Source organism: Buteo buteo, chromosome 2, assembly GCF_964188355.1.
Source record: "Buteo buteo chromosome 2, bButBut1.hap1.1, whole genome shotgun sequence".
NCBI lineage: Eukaryota > Metazoa > Chordata > Aves > Accipitriformes > Accipitridae > Buteo > Buteo buteo.
The window spans coordinates 6,008,475-6,033,897 of NC_134172.1; the positions used below are offsets into that span (position 1 = coordinate 6,008,475).

The window sequence follows — 25,423 nt, forward strand, 5'->3', positions numbered from 1 at the left end:
TAGCCTTCCTGAAGATGTCTCTCTCAGACCCATGCTCAGTCATCTTACCCCACTTCACCTCCATATCCAAGACCTGACCCACTCAGGAAACATGTGGTCAGCTTCTGAAGCAGTGACTAAACACCTACAGCATGGCTACATCTCTCCCTCTAGAAATCACAAAGTCCTTCCAACGCCATTTCCACCTACAAACCATCCCACTGTTCTCACCACCTTCCTTTTCCATGCGAAGAAAGAGTCAAATATTTCAGTACAAATACCATTGTTACAGATCTGGAGTAAAGTGTCCCAAGGACAACACTAAATTGGAGCCCAAGAGATTTATTGAAGACCAAAGCATGAAGCAAAACCAGAACAATTCTGTCCCAAGATCCTATGCTGTACCCAGTTGCTCTTCCCTCCAAAATTAAGCCCTCTAATCTATCCTGCAGAGACATGTCCAGGTCTTTCACGAACAGCACTACGAGAATAAATGTTAAGCGACATGGTCATGGCCATGTCTACACATCATAAGAAGACCCAGTGCCAAGGACCTCTGCTTAGGCTGGCCCCAAGCTGGCACAGGTAGAGATACTGTCTTGGACCTGCAACAGCAGAGCAACCTACCCACGGTGCTGGGATGCCACAGTTGCAGAGGGCTAGTCCAAGCACCACTGCACCGCATGACACGACCAGACTGCTATGTCAGAGTTGCAGCCCACGGAGACATCAGAAGTCCCCACTTCCCACCTTGTGGTCTCCATGCAAGGTCATGCAGCTTCCCTAGAACATGTCCAGGAGCGAACAGTCCTATGCTGAACTCTGAGACACTGAGCAGACTATAAATAGGAACCTAGGAAGAAAGGCAGACTTGGAATGGACCTTCATAGATCACTTCATCCAACACACCTCCTCTGTGGTCTACCAGAAGGGAATCAATGACATGACTGCAAATTCCCTGCTCTTCCCTTGAAAATGCTCCCTCACCCCAAGGCGTAGAAGAAACAAACACACATATAAAAGGAAGGGGGGAAATGAAACTAATAAAACCTCAAAATTTAACCTAATTTTCTGTGCATCAGCAAAGCTGTTGCAATGATTCAACTATAACAAACACCACTCAGTAACACTGATCAAGATACACATTACTTCATCCGTCTTGTCCCAACAGTCAAGTCAGAGACCAAACTCAGGACCACATCATGATCCTTTCTGAATGCAGCCTGGCAGATCTCACTGGTCCCTACACAGGCATTGATGCTATGTTAGTGATGAGCTATAGCAGTGCTCCAAGCAACGACATTTGGAGAAGGGGACATGACCAGCACCTTCCATCCACATACAAGTGTAAGCAGAACTGCAAATCGGCACAAGACTCCTACCGATTCAGTTCGCCTTCCCAAAAACCACAATGCCTTCCAAAAGGGTGCTCTCTTCAGTACAGTATTCCCACATTTACTGCTTCTCCAGTGCATCCATATTATGTTTACAGCCGACAGTTTGAAGGCACCTTGAGCAGTTTGTATCAACCACACTCTCTGTAAAAGAAGTCATCAAACTTAACTGTCTGCTGAGAACTGGACTGGAGTCAGCAACTCATTCCCTACTGGTGCTCAAAGCGAGTCTGAACTTTCCTTCTTAAAATAAAAAAAATAATTACATCAACAAAGGAGTGGTTTTCACCTTCAAAGTGAAAATGTCTCTAAAAAATTTGGGGTTTTTTCACCAGGGGTTTTAAACCAAAATTTGTCATTCTTTACATTGAAGCAGGAGGTCTGGACTTTCTCTTCCCTTCCTTTTTTTTTTTTTTTTTTTTAACTTGGCTTTAAAATAGTCCTCTCCCCACAAAATCTCTCTTCTAGGTAACAGAGAAAGCACAAAAAAATCAGAGAGGTAAAGCCAGGATGTGGTAAGTACTGCTCTTCTCCTTTCTCCATGGGGGAGGACAAACAGTAAAGGTGTGGCAGTGGCTTAACATTTTTCATTTTTTAAATTCAAACCACTATCAAATTCTGAATCACTTTTATACCAGGTTTGCAAGAACAATCCCTAAATTTACTGGTATTTCCCCCCACCTCCCTTCTCTCTCCCCCCCCCGCCAGCACCATTTCAACCATCCCTGAAAAGTTTTGGGTGAACTTGTGTAAATGCTGCAAATGTGAAAGTGCAGGGCTCAGCTTCAACCAAGACTCCTTCAAGATCTCTTCTTTCTTGGGTCACCTGGTCAGAAAGCCATTTCAGGAGATTAATTTAGGCTTCTCTGTAACCTGCTTCTTCTGGTGAAGGAAACAGGACAATTCAAGCTCAATTAGCTCCACGTGTTAATCAAGCACTGACACCCACGTCAGGTAGAACCTGGCTGTGTTCTTTAACCTGCTGAGCTTTCTCTTTTCAGCAAAATTAAAGAAAAGGAGCACAAAACTCTACAGCTGCAAACTGCTGCTGCCTGGCAGAATGGCTTGTAGACCAATTTGGAATTGGGTTTGTGGTCAATGTTCATTCTGCAAAGAGCTTTCTCATACTTTGCCATGCTCATAAATGCATGGAATGCTGGCTGAATCCCAAACCCCAGCATGCTGCTGTCAGTAAGGCATGCATCTCCTGCGAAGTCCTTTAGTGGGGCTGGGAAGACACCAAGCAATCCCTCCAGCTGTGTCACACCCGTGTGACAGTTTACAAGTACAGCGCAGAGCATGAACATTTTCCTGCAAGTAAGGTATGATTTTGCGAGAGTAATGTGATAAGTTTGATGGCCAATGGCATGAGAAGATGAAGGGGGGCTGGGGCTCTCGCACTTACCACATGCTCATGTGAGACAATACTACCAACCTGATTATTCACATGCTAAAACTGAGAGAGTCCAGCACTTCCAAGGTCCTGACTTCTGACATAATGAATTTTGATTCATGACATAATGAATTTTCTTTAGCAGTAGAAATAAGATCAAGATCTTTATGTACCTCCAGGACTAGAAATAATTTCCGCTTTAAAAAAAAATTCTCCCTCAGCACCACAGAGCATCTGATACACAACTGTTCCAGGGGAAGAGGGAGAAGGTGCAAGTAATCTAGGTCACCAATTAGAAAAGCAATATACTCAGGCTCTGCTTGAAACAGAGGCTTCCTGGGGAGAAGAGATACAGGGAATGAAGATGCTCTGCCCAGAAATACAAGGCAGACTTGGGAAGAGGCTCCACCTCGAACATCTGGGCACACCAGATCACACTGACAATAAGAAGAGAATTTGTCCATTTTTGGCACCACTGACAGGCAAAAAAATTAGAAAGCAATGTAATATTCAGCCAGACCATATTGGCAAAGTCTCCCACTCCGTTGTCATGCTTGGTAGCCCCAACCAAAATTAGCAGGCTGCAGAAAGTTAATTGCTTCCAGGGAATCCAGTTCTTACCCATCTTTCCATCTACATCAGGCCTCCATTCCACTGGTCCCAGACACTTGTACCTTATCCTCCACTCTCAAGCATCCACCCTGTAATAACAAACATACACAGAGGTTACAGATTAATTTTGACACGTCAATGGGGACAGCGACTAACAGGACCACTCTTCACAAAGTGTCTCCCCACCACCACCTGGGCTGGAGGAAAGAGGAGAATCATTTAGTTAGGAATTGAGACCAGCAGTCTGTCCTACACATCCCAAAGGTAACACACCACAAACCTGGTACCTTTATGGTTTTAAAATCTTGGAGTAAACAACTTATACTTGTGCCATAGGTCTCCTTTTGTTAAGAGCAGATCATCTTTAATACATTATACTTAAAATGTATTTTTACATTATATAATGCAATCTTAAAGCAATACCACATTTAACACATTACGTTTTGCAGCATCCCTGTGGGATAACACTCACTTTGGGACCAAACTGACAGCAGGACGTGGAAAGTCAGTCCCAGAAGCAGCCTGCATCAAAGCAGAAACCTAAATTTAGGCCTTCCAAATTCCAGCCAAGGTTCCTCAAGGCTGGACCAGCTTTCCTCTGACTGCATGGGAATAAAGCTGAGTCTAGGCAGCTCTCAGCACCAATGTATGCCCCATACATCCTTCATGGCAGGCACATCCCTAACAGCCCTTCCAGAGTCTCTGCGTGTTGGCAAGTGCCACTCATGGCTATCTGCTAATCTGCCCCAAACCGATGCAGAAGTGGGTTCAGTTACCTGGCATGCTGCATTTAGCCAAAGCTCTGTGCCCAGCAAGGGGTTGTGGTTTTGTTGGGGTTTTTTCCCTCACCAAGAAACTTAGTGTAAAACTGAGCCTGCTGGAGTCAGTCTTGCTCACTAGCGAAAAATCTCATTTTAGACTCAACAAAGGCATAACCCACCTGAAGATGGGCACCTTTTAAAGAGCAGTGTAACAGATGCAATCAGCAAAGACCAGTCTACTTTAGCTGGCTGATAAGCACACAGATTTCTTGGTTGTAAACTTGTGTGATAGCATGAGTAAATGGAGAGACATCTCGAGTACTTCATCAGACTCACATGGAGAGAGTAAGACATTCCCATCCTGCAGTCCCTGCAGGCAACATTGCCCCAGAGTCAATGAGAGCTGTGCACGTCAGGACACAGACACAAATTCTGGAGTGTTATGTACCATGCATTGGGCAGAAGCAGTAGAAAAACGCACTTTGAAAATCTCCCAGCTCAGTCAAATCAATTTAAACACAATAACAAATCTGAAGTGAACCAGGAATGATCACAAGCGTGGATTAAAACAATTTTCAGCAGCGCTGGCGCCTTGGTGCTGGCAAGCAGGAGGATATTTATCCAACCTATTTTGAGAGAGACGAGCAGGAAGGGAAAGCGATAAGAAAGCAGCAGAGGCGGAGACGTACATATGCCCCAAATTGCGTTGTTCCTTTTGCTGCTGCAACTTCCTCTCAGGACAGCACCATTTAGCCTAAGACCCCACAGCCGCCACAGACTCTGCTCTGTCCATTTTCAAGACAAAGGGGGAGGCAAGGAAGTAACTAACAGCCTTGGGAAAGTTAAAAATCCTATCTTGAAAAGGAACCGGTCAGTCTACGCAACCCTGGAGAGCAGAAAACCACCAAGAAAGCAGTGTAAAAATTCCATCCGATTATAACAAGAGCAGGAAACTGCCCAAATCTTCACTGCTTTTGCTTTCAAAATTGATGCGACACTTCCAGCAATTAAGCTGCGTGCAGAGTTTGCACCGGAGGCCACAGGCAGATAGCCTGGATTAACCCTAAATTCCTGGGATAGCCCAGGTTAACTTGCCTATCAGCGTAATAGACTTTTCTAATGGCTTTCTGGAGACCTTCCAGACCTTTGCAATCCATCTCTAGTTACAAAAGCATGCCCCTACAAGAACCGTGCAAATGAACCCTGGAAAAAACAGGTGACCTTTCCATCAACAGAGCCCTACCCTGTGCTCTTCTCCATCAACTCTGCCATAGCAAGCCCCCGAGACCCCAATGACCAGCTCATGAGCAAACTAGCCCCCGCACACAGTGCAGAAAATCTCCATGGATACAAAAGAGAAAAAAGGTTTTTCTATTTTAGCAGATCTCTTCAATCCTGAGGACAGCCAGCCTTCAAATTGGACTGCAAACACTGGCGATTTCCGTGGCTTCCCAAAAATACATACCAGCAGCTTCCTGTTACAGAAGGACAAATTCCTGTTTCTAAGTAGAAATTTTGTCCTTTTATTACCTCCCTTAAAAAACAGGGGGGATAAAGGGAAAAAAATAAGAGGAAAAAAATGGAAAAATCCTTTTTCTGCTCCGATGCACTTCAAAGCAGAATGCCCACTTCACCTCCCACTAAGCTCCCTGATCAGAGCCTTCAAGTGTTGGCAGTTCACAACACAAACCAGCGAGCGTCCGAAACAGGGCTCCCGCTTCACACTCCACCGCTCCCACAGCTAGCAGAAGCAGCCTCTGCTGTAAATCTACTTTAAATCTCCACTCTCAGTCCTCAAACTACTGCCCTGGTAACCTTGCCATGCACAAACACCTCCTGCCAAGCAATGAAAGTAAGAGCTCAGCAAAGCATCGGCTCCCAGGGATGTTGGGGCAATGCAGTACTCGGATTCCAGGTTTGTGTCATGCACGCAAGAGACTTCGGCTGCTCCTGTCTGCTCAGGAAACTGCTGGAGATTACTTTAACCTGCAGGAAAACCCAGTATAGATGCTCCCATCTAGAATAAAAGCAGCTTTGATTTGATGGAGCTGAACTCAATTCTGCAGCCAAAGTGGCTCAACTTCATTACTGCTATGTGAGTGCAGAGTATGAGTATCCATGCAAGAGCTGTATGTAAAGTTATTAACCCACTCTAAAAATTAACCCCAATTCTTCCCTTTTCTCCCCATACTACTGGCTGGGAAGGGATTAAGCAAGACTAACAGGGAGACAACAAGGAGACAACAGCAACGTACTGTCCAGCTAGACATGACTCCGGCCTCTGTGCATCTAAGCTGTGGAAAGCAAAGTAGGGGAGGAGAGGATGGAGAAGAACAATTTTTCACTGGCTGGAAGGGAAGACAAAAAAATGAGTGGAAGAGACTTACTAGGAGGAAGAATGTAGGATGGATGTTAGGAAAGCGGGAAGAATGCAGTCCAGCACTGAGAGCTGGAGTCACCATCAGTCTATCGTTGATTTGAAATGGGATTTACAGTATCATCTACCCCCAAAAGGGCTGTTCTCACCCCAGTGAGGCTCAGCATCCAACATATAACATGGCCTCCAAGTTGGCATACCTTGCCACTACTGCAGCACAAGCAAGTGGCATCTCCCTCTGTGGTTTATCATCCGCAGGCTTTGAGGGAAAGCAGCACCTACTTATTCCTGCCTGAGCACCACTTAACACTTTGGTTTGAAGGTGTAGGGACACACCACCATAAAAAAAAATAATAAGCCACAGTTGCCCCTGAAATGTGGCTCAGCTGGAAAGCTACTCAAATGAGCATTGCTAAAATTGGGACTTTCCTTGTTTTTTCAAGCAGCAGGGAACAACATGTTGGGCTCAGAGAGTTTAACAAGCAAGAGTCAAGCGGAAAAAATCTCTCCTTTTTAAGAGTTGACCACATTAACTTTCAGCAAGTTTCCGGGAGTCCTGCCAGGGCGCTGGAGTTTTGTATACTACGGAACTGTTAAAAATATTATTGTAAATGTTATTTTCAAAAAGCTTCAGAGGCCAGGGTTGGGGTAGTGTTAAAAACAACACCAAAGCAAACGAGATTGTTTTAATGGTGAGACTACAAACGTATGCATGCTGATAGCTCAAACAGCCTGCAGGCTTGGCAAAGATGGATTCAAATGCAAAGAGAGAGTGGTTGAAATATTACACGTTTCCTCAGATCATCTCAACCTCATCCTTATAGTTTTGTCTAGACACTACAGAACATTCAACCCTGTGCACATAGAACTGCCCTGGAAATAGGATCCATATTGCGGGGCTACACAAAAGAATAGCTAAATTTTGGTGACACTTCAGACACATAAGATCCTACTCTCATGGCATTTTCCACTCAGGTTATCCAAAGGATGCATCACATGGGGTAGTCAAAAAGTAGCCATTTAAGACCATGCATCGATGTAGATATGGCACTTAGGGTCATGGTTTAGTGGTGGTCATGGCAGTGTTAGGTTTACAGTTGGACTTGATGATCTTAAAGGTCTTTCCCAACCTAAATGATTCTATGATTCTATCCTTATTAGCAAGCAACTGGGATGGACTGTTTGCAAACACACATGTAACCAGGCCAGGTTTGCAGACATATCTCTCCCAAGTGGGCTCAAGAGACAAACTTCATAAGCCAAGGTGAGAAGAAAAAAAACCTTTCCTGAGCATGCACCGATCAGGCTGCTAAGCAAGAAGTGACATCCATGCATCAGCACAGCTCATGTAAGGAGCAAGCCAGTGCTCTGGGAACTACAGCACATGAAACCCAACAAGCAATCCAATATGAATATTCATCAGTTGAGGTTTCTTCTCCCCATTTTTGGGCGCGACACCCCAAAACTGCTTGAGAATCTTTTTCACAACATATGTTGCTTGGAGAAGAGATCTGTGCTTAAGAGCCATCGAGCACGATGCAGGCTACCTTTAGTCAGTGGTGCAGCCAATGCAGCTGTATTCAACAGCCGATTCTAAAGAAAAATCTCCTGAGCCATCCTGTTGATTCCAGCACAACATGTACTTAGAATAAGAGCTTTAAAACCTGCAAGACTCCTGCTGTTAACTTCCATGACAGCCCTTTAAAACAGCCATTGAGATCTTAAAACCTCTCCCCTCTCAACACTTCCTCTTCACGCAAATGACTTCATAAGTGAAATGTTGCAGACAGCATGCTCCAATAAGTGTTCTTGCTTTACAGTAATAATCCTTTTACCAAATTCAGTGAAATAATCAGAAATTTACACTGGCATATAAAATAGCTTTGATTTTGCATACAGATCTCAAACTTCTGGAAACCCATAAAACAAGGAAACAAATCAAAAGGATTAGAAAGGACTCTTCTATCAGCAAAAATCAGACAACACAGCCCTATCAGGTCAGAGTTAATGTATTTTTATATATATTAAAAATATATATATTGTATATTTTTATATATATAACATAAAATAATAATATATAGTTTTTTATATATATGTATGTTATACACACACACTTTTTTTTTTTAATTTTTTTTTAAAAACAGACAAGTCGAGCAAAGCAAGTTTCCAGAGAACACACGTGGTCCCCACCTGGTTGTTTTTTTACTTGCATCAAGGTCTGCACAGTGCAGAACTGCGTCTCTACTGAACTCACACTTGTTACAGAGGAACTGCCTCCTTCAGCAACTGGTGGAGCCAAACCAACTTGCAGACACCCTGATTACATCCCAAAGCCCAGCTCAGTCCCACCATACACTGTGCCTAAATGCAAATTTTTAAATCAGGCACTGAAGTGACAAAGTCTAAAGGATCCTTGTCTCCTGCAACCCAGTATGTTCATCTCCCCAGAAGCCAGCCGAGTCAGGATTATTTAAACACACAGTCCTGCCTGCTGAGGATGAAGGTCTGCAGCTAGAGAAGAGCACTGTTCTGCACCATTTCCCCTTTGACAGGGCAAAATCCTGTCCTTGGATAGTCATCTGTGCACTTAGAAAGCAGAGAGAAACCCCAACGCAAGTGACACCAACAGAAACCCTCTGATTTCGATGAACATATCCCGCTAAGTGAACACAGCAAAGGGGAAGGTGTATCTCTATGTCTAAGACAAAAGCCAACACAGAAGAGTGCTGTCATTTCTTCCTCCTGCAGGTTTTCATGGCCAACGACTGAAGACTTTGTGGGAGGGAAATTAAAACAAAAAAGCATATCTGGAAAAGCGAGGCTTCAAGCCTCTTTCTTCTATGTCCCTGGGAAGAAACAGGAAGAAGAAGGAGCAGAAACCAAAAAGGAGGAATACATACTGAAACCTTCAGATGAAATACACCCTCAGAAAAGCATTTGTCTCAGAGCAAAATCTTTCCTGGGAAAAGCAATTGGGAGAAAAGCATCTGCGCAGCACCGACCTGCTATCCAGCATCAGAAATGAATAGTCTCTGTGAACGAAGCTTTACGCCAACGAGCTGCAAAGCCGATGGAGAACGTGGCCTGAGAGCTGGCATCTGCACCTGGGACTAGGACACCCAGTTATCTGCGAGGATAATGGCAGGCAGGAACCAACCCTGCTTCTGTAGCTTTGACCTCCGAGAGTATCAAACGCATTACAAACTTTATGACCGGTCCAACATGCTCTAATGGCGAGGTTAACACTAAGTGACCAAGCTTTGGACCGGGAAGAGGGAGGTCCATCTCATCCCCTAAGTGGGCAGCAAGACCTCGTGGCAGGATCAAGGCTTTGAAGCCACTGTGCCATCTTCCACGCTCATCCCACCTTCTAGCTGACCTGCTTTCTCTCACTTGCAATATCCCACTGATAGCATAAAGGATAACGCCTGTATCTCCTGTGAGTCGTCCTACCAGCCTTTGTATACCACCATTTACCCTCAGCCGGCTGCAATCGATAGTCCCTCTCGCAGCCATCCCACTGCACAGCTTCCTCTTTAACAAGCTGCAGCCTCACCCCTGCAGCCTGTCTAGATTTGATTGATCACAACACGACTTTCCAATCGACTGCGAAGCCGAGGGCTGAGGACTAATTGACCATTTTCTGCCTTCTCGGCAGCTACCTGGTTATTTTGCTCCTTGTGTGTGGGCAATAAACGTGAGCTCCACAGCACATGGGGAGACCAGGACCTGAGGATCGGCCCCCAAGAGCCACCGCAGAATTTGCGAGGTCCTTTTCTTGCTCTTGCCACTTCTGCCACGCAATTCTGTATTGAGATTAAAACAAGGTGAGGAAGCAGATCTCAGCAAGTGCTTGGTGGCAAGCGAAGATTAAAAGACATGCTGTGGTTTTGGGCAGAAGGACCATGTTTCTGCACAGCCCCAGGACACTGCTGTCTCCACGAGCTGCTGGCTTGTGCACGCCGTCAGTGGGGTGGTGATGGGGTTATGAAACAGAAACACGTGGGTCAGTCTCCACAGAGGTTTTGTTCTCCTTGTCCTCTTGACCTGTAGTTTCACATGAACTCAAGTACGCTTGCCTTCAAGTGCGACTGAACACAATAAAAAATGAGCCATTAGCAGCGCCAGAACCAGACTGGGCAGCACGTGGCCATACGCTCACACAACCTTACAGGTCTGTAGAGCATATGTATTGCCTGAAGCTCAAAGTCCTCAGGGCCTCCCAGGTCTGCCCTACCTCTTGGCTCTCCTGGCAGCCCTTCGCCACCCAATTTTCACATAGCTGTGGCTCTGCAGAGCCCATGCACACGCTGTTGCTTGCTCCGGCACGCACAAGGCAGCTTCTTCTGGAGGAGAAGGAGAAGCAACCTCGAATTGCCCAAACTGTGCCACCCACAGCCATCATGTAACGGTGACCCGCTCCCCCAAGTGCAAGGCAGCAGGTCAAGGCTGCTGCACCGACTCTCTTTCATTCCCCAAGCCCAGTGGAGGGAAGCAAAGATGAGGAAACTGAGGAAAAGGCAGATCTTGCCTCTAAATCCAGCTTAGGGCATTGCAGAGTGCAAGGCTGAGAGCAGGACAGCTCACCAAGGCCAAGAGCAGTCTGCAAGGGAGGCAGTGATGAGTAATTTCCTCTCCTGCAGCATCCAGCCTGGTGCGGTGCAATGGAAAGTCACAGGCAGCAGAAGGCTGTGGGCCTTTTCGGTCATCTCGGAGGGAGTCTGACCTGAAGACTTTCAGAAGAGAGAAGCCCATCACCCTCGAGAGACTGTGGACCAACCCCGAACTGTCAAGGCAGCTGCACAACACCTCCGAACTGGAAGACCAGTTGCTCAGCTGCTCCAAAATCAGGTCACTTATTAGGCACAGTGGGGAAACAGTCAACTACTTTTAGAAGAAAGCTCTGGAGAAATACAGTTCAACTCAATATTGATTCCCATGGCCCCATTACAGACAGAATTAATTTCCAGGATGGAAAGAAACATATGCCCGCATATCAAAACAAAATACAGAAGCCTTTCCAGTTCTTCAGCTGCATTTCAATGGAAACCAGAAGGCTGTCACACGATGGAAAGATTTCAGTTTTCTAATTAATCCTCCCTGCTGAGCGTTTAATGCCGCTAATTGATGAGTAGAGGCGGTGTCCAGAAAGCATTTGCAATTGCTTTTTACATCTTTAGACCAAGTTTTCTCTAAATTAAATAATACTAAGGCAGATTTGCTCCCTGCATGCACTGTGCCCGGCTCCAGCTCCCTCCTTAGAAGATGTCTGGTTGAAGGAAGGGAGGCAAAGCCCATCTCTGAGCTCGTTTACAAGTGTTGGAAGTTTTCCTGGAAAACATCAACTGCGATCCTGTCACTTCCACAGAACATGCCAAGAGAAAGACCATCGGTGCCAGGGACACAGTCTGTACCATGAAACACCCAGCCCCTACCCTCCACAGATCTAGGGGATAGCTTCTCCTGATTCAACAGAGCAATTGCTCAGCCAAGAGATGTCCTGTAACACCTCCAGAAAACCACACAAAATGCACCATAGTGTCAGGAAACAGATCATCAGGTCCCACAGCACAGCCCCAGGGGCCCAACACGGTGCCACCACCAGCAAAAACATCTCACTGGTGGCAGAGCAGGCTTGGTTGCTCACCTGCACCACAGAATGGTCCTGGTCTCTAATCCTAAATATTGATCTTAAACTGCTTTTGACCAGGAGACACCTTTGGACCCAGCAGAGTGATCCTAAATGCAAAAGCCAACACAGTCTACATGAGAAGGCAGCTCAGCATATGCCTGGATATGAAATTTCTGCTCCCATCCCCTATCTGCATTGAGCACATGCTCTAGTCCTTCTCTGAATTAGTTAATTCAGAAAATTAGTTAATCTGTCCCTTTATACTCAATGCTCAGTGATTTCAATCTGGGAGATGCTAAGTGCTCTGAGCTGCAAATGAAAATGGGGAGTGCAAAGTGAAAAAAAATACACGTGCACGAGGCCGTGCTATGGTTACTGAGGAGTAATAAACGAAGCAGTGTTGATGGTCCCCAAGCTCTGGCCTGAAACTCCAGCACTGATCTGTTTGTCATAGCAATAGCATTTCCACCTGCACCTTTCTGACATCTCCTCTGGGAGTCTTCACACACCACTGTCATAGATCATGGCCAACGGAGCCCAGGCCAGCTGTGCAGATGTCTAGCTGGCTGACCTCTCCTTACCAAAAGGCTTCTAATTTTTTTCCCCCCTACTATTATTATTCAAAACACCTACTCCATCATAAATGTAAAGTAAAATTAGCTTATTCCTAGAACATTAAATAAAGACGAGCTGACGCCTGCACAAACCGAGTCCTAGCAAGTCAACGGGAAGGCTCCAAGCATGCAAAGCATGTCAAGTCTAGAGCTTTTGGCCCTTTTCCTAAAAAAATCCTATTGCTGCAAGCAACTTGTGCACGTGCAAGTCAAGTCACGCGCGTGCAGAGTCCCTCACCTGCACAGGCTGGCTGCTACTCTTCCATAGTACCCTGAGTAAACTACTCCTGTCTGCCCAACAGCCTATTAATAAATATACACCAGGGAGAAAAACTGCACGCCAGCAGGGAGGTGGACAAGATGATCTAATAGGACCTTTTCCATCTCTTAACTTTTATGCTTAGTCACAGGATAAATATCTCCCACGTTGTAAAGAAACACGCTGGCTTTGCTTGCCTGCTTATGTTGGGAGAGAGTTGCCCTCTGAAGACATTTCGTTTTCTGGCTGTTATTTCACTCACGCTAACAGGACTTACCCAAGGAGAGTTAAGCAAAGGAGGACTCGCATTTGCCTGGCTTTCGGCTTCAGTGAGCTCTGAGGCACCCAAGCAAGTCCCCTAATTCCTGTCCCAGCAGCCACAAGCAGAGCAGGAACCTTGTTTCTGTATTATCAGAGTACTTGTGCTTCTCTGAGCACTCAAGCCTGATCTTGTCCAGCATGGAGAGGCACTCAATTTACTTTTACAGAAAGCAGGTTGGCAAGAGAACAGACAGCAAGCATCCCCTCCATCAACCAGCCAGGTCAAGCCTCCTGTGACAGACTGTCAGAAAAGAGCTGGGAAAAAAAAAAACAAAAAAAACCAAAAAAACAAACCCAAAAACTCAAACAAACCCCAACCACTCCAGAAAGGGAAATGCAGGGAACCAAAGGGTTTGGGGAGAAGAGAATCCGGTGCATCTTAGATAGTATGGCTTACATTGCAGTTTGCATTGGCAATGATTCATGCCACGAGCAGCAGCAAGGCCCTCTTGGTTTTAAAATGCAGAAGTACAGCATGCAGAGGAAGGTCCAGCAGCTGCATTACTCCATCATCTCCAAAGTGTGTTCAAGCAAAGCATGCACCAATGTGCAAGGTTTCTACAAGTGACTATCCTCACACATAATCCAAAGAGCAATTGAGAGCCTCAGGATCACAGATTTGCAAATTTTACCACAAAAGGAAAAAAAACCTTTTCCCGCATAAATTCTAAAAAAACCCCCCATACCATAAAAAAATCCAAAAGCCACACAATCTGGATCTCTTGCAACCAGACGGCCAGCAAGGGACGGGAAAGCAACGCTGGAAAGGGAGTCAGGAGTAGATGGTTTTGCTGTGTTTTCTAGTTCAGCTGCTGGACCACGGGATGACCCTGAGCATTGCCAATTCTCATAGGATTTAGTGTTATTCATAAGTACCCGCTTCCTGGAGTCACATGATTACATCGGAATCCACACTTCCTCTTTTTTGGTTGAAAAGAACTATTTGTAGATGTCAAAAGTTGAAGAAAGCAGTATAAGTTGTGAAGTTTGAAATGCTCAAACAAAAAGAAACAAAAAAATTATAAAGAAAGAATCACTATTTTAAACTTCATTATTTTTTTTTTGGAGGAAAGAGTGTGATCCAGGATTCTTTCCCCCCAATACTATACACTGGAAACCTTGGACTGGGCAGGGAATGACTTAATCTGGGGGCAGGGAGGGTCCAACATCCCCATCTGTAAGTTACAGATCAGAAAATACAGCTTTCATAACACCTGCCTAGAAACTAGGTAGCCCCTTGAGGTACCCTGATGCTGGCCTCCCTAGTCAAAAGAGCATTACGCATTGGGGGATGATATGAAGGGACAGCAGTTTAAAAAAATAAAATAAAATAATAATACAGCAGAATAGCTTTCCAAATTTTGCTTCAACTTATTTTATCCAGCATCAAGCAGGGTGAAGCTTTGGAAGTCAGCTATGCCAGCTCATCTGCTGGCATCCTCTGCTCACCAAAACTACCGGATTTACAGCCACTGGTGGGTCTTGCCCAGTAGAAATACCTTATGGTAATAACTAGTCTGTAAATAAGGATTTGACCTTCTGAGAAAGCCTTTGTTGGCTCTTACAGAGCTCATACCGTGCTGCTGCTGAGCCCTGGGGCTGTGCTTCAGCTCATTGTGCTAGCCACCACGGCACGTGGGCTGCAGCTAGCCACCGCTTCAGAGTAATAAACTTTGGCCCCGCATTCAAATATCCACAAGCACCACGAAGAAGAGAAGACTGAGGGTCACATTTATTTCCTTTTTTTGCATGGAAGAAAAGATCTAAGATCTAGAAGCCTTACATCTGGGGTGTGCTATGATATGCATTGAATACATTATATCCATGGAAAAAGGGGGTAAACGCTACACTTCTGATTAAACCAGTGGTCTTTACCCACTCTGCCCAAAGCTAACTAACTAAGATGCAGAGAAATTCAGAGGAGGAGGAGGAGGAGAGCAGGAAGGACCTGAGAAATCGTGGAGCAGACAGCGGTTTCTGGTGCAGGGTGCTTGCACAGGCAGCAACCCCAAAGCCAAGGCTGGGGGTTAGCGTCCACCGCCCCGTGGTTGACTTGAGCTCAACCGTGCCATTCCTCGAGCAAGAAGGATTTGCTTTTCACCAGCTGCGCAGCCAGAGACCGTGGCAAGTCAGCTGTTCCTGCCTCACCGGACACGCACAGGGGCAGAAAAAAGGAAGCCTTGCTGTTCACTGGCAAACATTTCTGGGTTTCTGTATTATCTCATCTTTGAGATTACAAGGAAGTGAGCACAAACCTGTTCAGGCACATTGTTCCCGCTCACCCCTGGCCAATGGCCGGGCCATTACGCTTCTGTGTTTTTGCTGTTCCCAGGACAGATCTGCTGCCCCTCTGCAGCCCTCGGGCAGCTCTAGCCCATTCCCGCAGAACACCGGGACACGCTTCTGCCTGCCCCAGCAGCGGAATTCAACCATGGCCAAGCGCTGGCAGAGAACATGCACAGAACGAGAGGTCAGTCCACATCTATTAAATTCCTGAACTCAGCTAACGCTGCTGCAGACAGTCTTTAACAAGCCTAACCTTCGCCCCTTCCACCACCTGCGAAGCACAAGCACATTAAATACACCACTCCACATATCTCCCTATTCAAACAATTACCTTCTGCCTACCGAGGATTTCCCCTCCCTTCTCTTTGCCCGCTCTCAGGTGCCTGCAAAGCGGAGCTAGACCACAAAAGATACTGCAGAGGCTGCCGCAACCTGGCTGCAGAGGTGGCAAAACGCTTGGGGACCTCCTGCTATGTGAAGTTACCACAAAGCTATCACCGCTCTGATTCTCCTCCGGTTAATGCTAATCTTGCTGCGCTTGGTTCTCAGGGATATGAGTGCTGGTCCCGTTAGACTGCGCAGACAAAACTGGAAAGCGAATCAAGGGTCTACAAATAAATAAATATTTTTTTAAAAGAAAAAAAAAAGATTTACCAAACACTAAAATACCCCTTGCTAATACTCTGCCTTGCTGCATCACTATAGAATCAGTCCTCTATTTGAGCAAACATTATCAACAAAAAAATTGATGCAACTATGGTTTTGTTTGCAGAATTTTCTCTGCACCTCCTTCTCCTTCCCCAGAAGAATTTGCTTTAAAAGAAGAATACCACCCATAATGTTTCTGTGCTTGCTTATTTAAGAGGAAAAATACAGCATATGGCTCTGCAATGTTATTAGTACCTTTCCCCTTTTTACAGCAAAACACAACTAAATGAGACATGCTACAAAAACTAAACAGAGACGTGGAAGCTACAGACCTTTTTTTTTTTTCCCTCCCTTTTTCAAATGAAGTATTTTATTAGGCAAGCTCAAAAAACCAGATCACACATACAAAGAAATGAGTTTGGAAATCCCCCTCCCTCCACCCCCACTGCTATTTGCTAAGGAAACCAGATACCCCAGCGCAGCCAAAAAATGATCTCAGCCATTCTTAAGAGAGCCTACAGTGCATTTTCATGAGTCATGGAAAGCAACAACTCGTTGCTTTGGTAATGCTAAGTAAGCAACTGGTCATCCATCCACAACCAGACTTTCAGCAGTAAGTCAAAGAGCAGACCTTTTCTTGACAGACTACGTCAGGGACGGCCCCAAAATAGAGTTTACCTTGCAGGAGGTTTTATAAGACACGCCACAAAGCATGTGCTATAAAAGCACTTGGCAAAGCCTTCAGCAGCCAGGATCCCCCCCGGTCCCGATCCCTGTGTGGCAGGGGTGTTTCTCAGCACCCCATGCTCTCAGAGCAGGCAGAGATGCCCGCTATGGGCACCGAATGGAGGGGGAAGCAACAGAGGCAGGGATTAGCGAGAAGGCAGCAAGTTCCTTACCCACGCTCTTCCCACGAGCCGGAGCAGATAGGAAACCTGCTGCCTGCCAGTCCAAAAGACAATGCTGGGGCAAGCAAGCTTGTAATAAGAATTGCAGGATGCTTCATCCACCAGATCCCTGCCAAGCAGCACATACATACAGGAGTCGATGCACATATGCACACAGGTGCATGAAAGACGTACTTAAGCTGAGGTTTTGGAAATCCAGCCCAAGACAGGTCAGGGAGGTGGGAGGTTCCCCCTCCAGCAAGGGGAGACCCTTTCCAACACATCCCACGTTTTTCCAGAAACACCTCCCACCTTCATCACCTCTTGACGACTCCCACAGCAAACACACAGCCACCACTGCCTGAGAAGCTCCCGCAGAAGTGAGATGCCAACCTGCACCTCTCTGGCAGTGCACTCTACAAAAGGCAAATCGACTTCCCGTGTAATGATGAACCAGGTACTAGAAGTCTTGCTCCATCTCGTCCAAGTCCCCAACAGCTTGGGGACTCTGGGGTGGCCCAGGATGAAAGCACAGCATGCCACATCACCTCCCTGGAAGAGCCCGACAGGCTTCCTGAAAGGGAAGTTCTCCTGCACAGGATTTCCTGGACATAGACCAAGACTTGAACTAGCTCGTCCCCAGCTTTCCCTCCAGAGATGAAGACAGTTGAAATCTTCAGCACTTTTTGTGCTGGGTCCAAAAGCCAATTGTGTGGTCCCACCTCCTATAACACAAACTGCAAAAAGAAAACACATCCTCACCCCTTACAGCCCCATCCCGAAGCCAACAGGGGATGCACCAGCTGTTAGTCACACTGGTAATGCTGTAGGTGAAGTTGCTGAAATATTGCGATGACTAAACATTTTCTCTCTTTTTCTTGAGCCATCAGCCAGGTAACACAGTGACACGCATCATGCACATACACATGTCTTGGGCAGAGCATCATGGAGAGCCCCAGCAAGCATCCCCACCCCAAACAAAAATAGGCAAGAGCGGGCATGGTTCCTCAAATCCTTCACGCTCAAGAGATCATTTCAGCCAAGCAAGGTGAAGCCATGCGAGTCTTCAGACAGATACCATCATCAGGATATGCAGAAAACAACACAGCTGCCCTTTTGTCGGAGCCACCCATGACTCAAGTCAGCATCCAGGAGCACTTTATATTCCTCCCAGCAGCACTGCCAAAAGTGACCATAGCACAAGAGGGGGAGCAAGCAGGCATCAGCCCAGGCCACTGGTGAAGCAGATCCCCCCCAGCCAGCAAAGCCAGAGCAAGCCAAGGATGGGGAGCGCCGGGCAGTGTGGTCCCACATCCAAGCAGCCCTGATGGTCCCCTCCCAGCTTCAACACCCAGAAGGCTGCAACAGGAGACATCAGCAGGGCTTCCCCTGGCTGCCACCATCAGAGGAGCAGCTCCTGGGAGTTATCAGGAGCCAAGTGCAGAGTTTTCCAGTAAAAACTCAAGAAAGAAGCATGACAGGACTTGCCCCATCATGATCCATCCAAGGCAATGCAATCGGCCCCCTGTGGCTACCATTCAGATGGAATACACAGCAAGAGCACTAAAACAGCACCTTTCCCTACTTTTTTCCCTCTGGCAAAACACAGCACAGCTCGGGAGCAGCTCTAATGCACCCTGCTGCTGGGTTTATCCCAGGCAGCAACAATGTTCAGAGCCGGACCTTGAACCTTTCAGTAAAACCAATGATGCAATAAGCTAAGCACAGCTCAATACAGTCTCTGTTTATCTCTTTTACTTGCCACCAGCACCATCCAAAGAGAAATAACTGAAATATCTTGAGTATTTCTCTAATGACTCTTGCTGCTCTGTTAGCACTGGCACTGAGGGACTAAGACCAAGAAGCAGCAAACGGATTCCACCAGTTTGTTAACCAGGTGCTCAGGTTTCCTGAAAGCCACTCTCCAAGTGGGAAGCCAGCAGGACTGCAGCAGAGGGACCAGTGCTGTATTTTTGTGCTGAAGGGCAAACAGAAGGCATCGAGGCTGCATCAGCAAGGAAAACTTTCCAGGAGCTTGGCCCAGCCTGGTACCTTTACTGAAGGATGCTTCATCAGTTCAGCAAAACCAGCCCTGCTCCACAGCTCCACACTACATCAATGCATTGACCAGCCTCATGAGAAGCAAGGGCCAGTCTCTGATCTCTGATTTCCAAGTACTGGTCGTTGATCGCTTACACGCTCCCAGACCGCTTTGCCCCACTGTCCCAGTCCACACACCTCCTTCCAGCCATCCACTTCCACAGCAACTGCGTTACTTCTGCTGTCGATACCAAGCAGAGTTATCAACCCATCAGCATCGCCCAGACATAGATAACACTATCAGTTTCCCTTTGTGGTGGCACTGCACTGACCCAGCAGGCAAAAAAGGGACAGTCCCCAACTCAGGGCACTCCCTGAGTAGTGGCAGAGAGGAGGAGGTGAGAGGCTGAAAGGAAGAGGGTATTTAAAACAGGGTTTCTGTGCACACACACATGCCTTTCCTTCAGCTCACTTTCACCACCGACTATAACAGACCTCACCCTGCACTTTCTCCCCAAGCCATCTTCCCCAGCTAAGCCTTCCTTAGCACAGCACTCAGGAGCTGGCAAGAGCCAGACGTGCCCATCACCCTGTGTTCACCACCCTTCTGCAGGGTCCTCATGCCTTGGGACAGGGAATCACTGCTGCCACCTTGCAGAGCAAAAGGTGCAAACAGCCCACTACGAAGAGATTAAATATCTACTAGATTCTTTCAGGCTCTTACCATGGAGGGCGCTGCACTATTTCCAGTTTATGAGTAGACTATCATGATCTGACCTCTGCTCAACCACAAAAAAAACAAAGAGGTTGTAGCACAAAAGCACCAAGCAATCCAAGTAATCCACCATCCTCGTTACAATGGACTTCCATGTAAGTATATAGAATAGAATAGTTCAGTTGGAAGGGATCTACAATGATCATCTGGTCCAACTGCCTGACCAATTTGGGACTGAAGGACAAGGACAACCTCAACAAGGACAGACCTCAACAGATTCCCCAAAGAAGTAGCATCTTCCTCCAAAACTCCGCATGGAGATAGCAGCAGCAGAACTTGTAGCACAATACAGGGTTCACTTTTGCACATGATTTTTGTTTAGGCTAACGACTGTTATGTGCAAAATTTTCAAAATTTGGGGATTTGTGGGCACTTGGAAGCTGCTTTGCCAGGAACTTTCACATGGACATGACAAACGTAATCACTCCAGGACAGTCCTAGTAGTGCAGGAGCACTCAAAGTATTGCAGAGGCCACAAACACCCTTCAGCAGTGTTGGATTTAAGATGATATTCCTATCTCCTTCACGAAGACTTCTTATCTCACAAATTATTTTCCCAAAGCAATTGTACAGAGTCTTTTTTTCCTCTGAATCATCTAGCTATCAATTAGATTACTTTCTTATTTAGCACGCAAGCTCCTGGCCATAGTAGGTTTGCAGAGCGCCTCTAATCCACCCACCCAGGGCTATTTTTTCAAGCAACGTGGTGTTTAATCACTACCTGAACACTCAACCCATCCTCCCACCCCCTTCAAGGACCTGGCCCCCACACATGCTGTTTACGCAGCAGCCCATGCAGTAGCTTGGCCAGTTCCTTCCAGAATCTGGCCCGTGCTGCCAGGCACGGCACGCAGCACGCATTGCCAACCGGACTTTGTCCCACGCAACTTCTGCGGTGCTGAGCCAAAGCCCGGCTCAGCTCCACCCTGGGTTTCATTGCTGTTGTGGCTTGTCCTCCCCGGGCTGCTCCAGATTATCTTGCAGAGTGGAAAGCATAAAAGTAGGGGAGCTTTCATGGAAGTGACAATTAGTTCTGCATTAAATGGTGGCCAACCTGCATTTTAACTCAGGAGAGCAGGACAGGCTCCAGCCTACTACAGATTCTCATTAAATTCAGAGTCCCTTGGTCTCCACTAACATTTATGTTAGGATCTTCCAGGTCGGGAAAAGGTGTTTGGGGAATGCATTTGGGAGCTGAATTCCCCTCTTTTAGGCGAGTACAGGTATACCTTTCACTCCTGACTTCTACAAGCCTCCAAAAGCCCAGCTCAAACCCTCTGGGTAGCCTCCGCAGATGTCCCAAGGGCTCTGGGAACACAAGCTGGCACCTGAGACCAAACCCAGCAATGACAATACCTTGTCCCTACCCTTGGCCACAGAGATGGGGAATCAGAGGGAAGAGCTGCGAGCAGCCACGGGGCTCGGCTGTGAACACACACCCTCAGCTCGCTGAACCCTTCCATCACAACTGCTGCGGCACAGGGTGAGCCGGCTTTGGGCCAAACTCCTCCACGGGTCCCCATCGCGGACCACGCTGATGCTACATCTTCCACCATCCTAGACTCAGCTTGGCCCCAAGCCCTGTGGCTCTAGGGAAAGCTCCTGTAGCAACAGCCCCAGTGCTAAAACAAAGCAGGGAGCTGTGTACCCCCAGCCTGCAGCCCCAAAACTCTCTGCTAGCCCCACTACAGTGTTCTTCTCTTGCTCTCCCTTCCCACATAATCAGTCTTCTGCAGGGAATAGATTCCCACTGGCTTTGAAGTGCAACTATTTTTAAAGAGATCTTTGCTTTTTCTTTCTTGCATCATTACGGATGAGCTGGGACAGACTGATTTGGTTGAACACCGGTGCCATTTTAGTGACTAATGGGAAGATTACTTGGCCAGACCAGATCAGAACTGCTGGGACGGACAGAAAACAAACAAAAATGCCACATATCCATGCTCACGCGTGCTTACTCGTGCCTTCACAGACAGAAAAGCACTCATCTTGTCCATCTGATGCTCACCACAGCATTCACATCAGATGAAGGCTCACACCACACAGGGTACAGGACAAGCCCGCAGAGACAGCATGTTTCAGGCACAACCAAGATGACATTCGTCATCTCTGCATCTCATATCACACTCAACAAAGGCAAAGACAGTCCTGACCCAGCATACACAGCCACATGGGGAACTGCTCCCTGGAGGGACCCACCGAAAATGCCTGGTCACCCATTTTCCCTTGTGGAACCTAAAAAAGAAAATAAAGTCTGGGGATTGAGAGCGAACCCGCCAGGTTCAGGATCAGTGTGCCGTTTATAGCTTTTCCAAATAGTGTCCGAGGAAATAAAAAAAAAAAGGTTGAATTCCATATTCCTCTTCTTATGGCTCCATAATGCATTTTCCATCTCCCCGGTGCACAGCTGACATTCTGCACATTTCTACGCACATTGCACTTGGCCTGTACTACGTGCAGAGAAGGGAGTGGAAGCGACTGAGCCCAGCAGCCTCCTGCTGCTGTCAGGCATCAGCGAGCCCCAGCCCCGTCGCCCACAGCTCTCCTTTGCAGGAGCTGCGCTGCAAAGGGCTCAGCCACCTCCTGAGAAAGGCTGGCAGGTGGGATGCGTGTCCCTCTCCTGTGCTGGATCTCAGGATCTAAAAGAGTCTGGACATTTGTAGAGACAGAAAACATGTTTCTTTAGACCAGATGAACTGTACAGGCTGAACTGTAATTGAGTATCTTTTTTCTTTTTTTTTTCCCCCCTTTTCTTTCAGATGATCTCCTCAATTAGAAGAGCCAAGGTAAACTCAGAGCAATCACTCCCTCCTAATTCTCAGCTCTGAGGTTTGCAGCTTCTGTGCGTAGACAGGCTCATACACTCCAAAGCCAGTCTGCATTCACCAAGCATCTAATAAAAGATATCCCTTCTAACAGCAAACCCTGACTCACTTCCCTCTAGCCTCAACCAGCAGGTCTCCGACAGCAGGGCCAGATCAACCGGAACAGAATCATAGAATTTGAGTTGGAAGGGACATTAAAGATCGTCTAGTTCCACCGCCCCCACCATGGGCAGGGACACCTTCCACTAGACCAGGTTGCCCAAAGCCCCATCCAACCTGGCCTTGAACACTGCCAGGGATGGGGCAGCCACAACCTCTCTGGGCAACCTGTTCCAGTGCCTCACCACCCTCACAGTTAAGAATTTCTTTCTTACATCTAGTCTAAATCTACCCTTTTTCAGTTTAAAGCCATTACCCCTTGTCCTATCACTACATGTCCTTGCAAAAAGTCCCTTTCCAGCTTTCCTGTAGCCCCCCTTTAGGTACTGGAAGGCTGCTCTAAGGTCTCCCTGGAGCCTCCTCCAGGCTGAACAACCCCAACTCTCTCAGCCTGTCTTCACAGGAGAGGTGCTCCAGCCCTCTGATCATCTTGATTGCCCTCCTCTGGACTCCTCTGGGAGAAGATCCTGCCAGCTTTTACACTGCTTCCCATGTCCACCTGGGGAGAGCAGGGCTGGACGCGCATCACCTTCCATACCGCAGCAGCAAACTCCATCTCACTGCTCTGCCGGGGAGCCAGACACACCGTGTGATCCTCGCCAGCATCTTCCCGATGGGAAAATTCAGAAAACACATCAAGTCCCAGCTGCCTGCTAACACCATGAAGCATCATCAAGCAATAGCAACGTTTCAGAAGGGATGGAGAGAGGACTGCACTCCTCCAGCTGCCGTAATCGCTGGCTCTTCGTGACGCAGTCTCTCCATCCTGGATGAAAATCCAGACTACATCTCTCTGCATGAGCACACTTCCCTCATATGCTATAACAGCCTCCAGAAAAAGAAACACATCACCCATCAGCACACGTTGACAGGGCAGAGCTGTGGGTTTCTGATGGAGATTTAAGACCCACGGAAAAAACTGCAGTACCAAAACCCATTTAGAGAAGGAAGGTATAAAAGAGCCTTTAAATCCACATCCCACCAGGCTGGCAGCTCATCCAGCCTTGTGTCCTGCCTCCAACAGAAGAGCTTTTACAAGCTGCAAAACCTTCCTAGGGCAAAGGCTGTGCCCAGCCACGGAGGTATGCTCCGAATCTGCAGGAGCCCTGAGAAACCTTGAACCCCCGTTTATAACTAATGTCAAATCAGGGGTTCTGGAAACTGGACCATCCAACAGAGGTATCACAAGACACAGGTAGTCACAGGAAAGCCCCCAAAAGCAGCTGATCTCTGGCATGCCCGAGGAACAGCTTCCAAGAGCTGCACTCCAGGAGAATCCTGCACAGAGCTACATCAAGCTGCACGTGCCGGACTGGAAATAAATTCACAAGGCGCCACAGAAGGAAATTCCCCCAAACCGCTCACACTCACCAAAGAGATGAAAGAGCTAGACCCTGGAAATCCCTGGGATCACTTTAACTCCGCACAAATCCCAAGACTCCAAACCCCAAGCGAGCCCCGTGCTTTCAGTCCCCGCATCGGCAAGGCATGCAGACCCTGCACCGAACCAGGGGCGGGTCTACTTCCAAAAACCACCGGATTACACGACAGGAATTGAAGAGGAGGATAAAAGCAGCAGCAGAGGGGGAAACCGCTCTCCAAGCTGTGTCACAGCCAGCGAGAGACGCGCTTGGCCGCCGCGCACGACCTGGCGAGCCCGCCGGCGCACACCCACTCGTGTTGGCACACGGCTCCCCACCTCAGCTCCGCTCCCCGTACGGCCGCCGAGGGCTGAGGTTTGGTGCCGGCGGAACAAATCCTCCTGGAGCATCAGCCCGATTCGTGGCCCAGCTCCCCACGACAGCCGCTTGCTCCGTCCAGGTGGAAATCCAGCTTCCCGGCTCCGCCAGCCAGCACGGTCACGTACGCCACACGGGTAACCGGCTTCCCTCGCCCACGGGGGTCCGTGCTAGCCGCAGAGCCTTCATCCTCCCCACCGCTCATCCCATCCTCCCCACTCGGGACAGACTCTGTGCAGGGAGGACTTTGCTCAAGGGCCGGCGGGGCATTCCCGCAGCTCCCTGGCAGGGACACGACGCTTTCCACCGAAGCGGGACCCAAGTGACTGCAACCAGCAACACGCTCGCTGGCTCAACAGTTTAAGGCATCCCGGTAAACGGGACCGTCCGCTTCAGGGTCTAATCCTGACGCTCGCTGTCAGGCAGCTGCAGCACGGAGAGGCTTTCCAGGCTGACTCACGGCACCAGGCAACAACCTGGGAAAAATAGTTAGCCGAGCAAGACGAGGGCTGTGCCGGGGAAGGTAAATCCCCGAAGGGGAGGCAGGTCCTCCCCGTGCTCCGCACCCACGCACACGCCCCCCCTCCCCTCCACGGCTTCCCAAACGCAGCCGAGCTCTTTGCCCGGAGGGACAAGCTCCCGCTTGCAAGTCTAGAAGGGGAGGAAGAAAAAGCCCCCGAAGCCAGACCCGGCTGCAAAAACTCTCGGTCACCACTGCGAAA

The 25,423-nt window shown here is 47.8% G+C and overlaps 1 protein-coding gene across 2 annotated transcripts in view; it reads right to left on the reverse strand.

Annotated features, from left to right (window-relative positions):
• Positions 1-25,423, reverse strand: part of LOC142038778 (mitogen-activated protein kinase kinase kinase 3-like) — an 84,504-nt gene that overhangs the window by 58,805 nt on the left and 276 nt on the right. For both annotated transcript variants that reach the window (XM_075044547.1, XM_075044536.1), the window contains exon 2: positions 3,388-3,467. In XM_075044547.1, coding sequence (XP_074900648.1) covers positions 3,388-3,391 — 4 coding nt within the window. In that variant the 5' untranslated portion in view covers positions 3,392-3,467. The remainder of the gene's footprint in view (positions 1-3,387; positions 3,468-25,423) is intronic.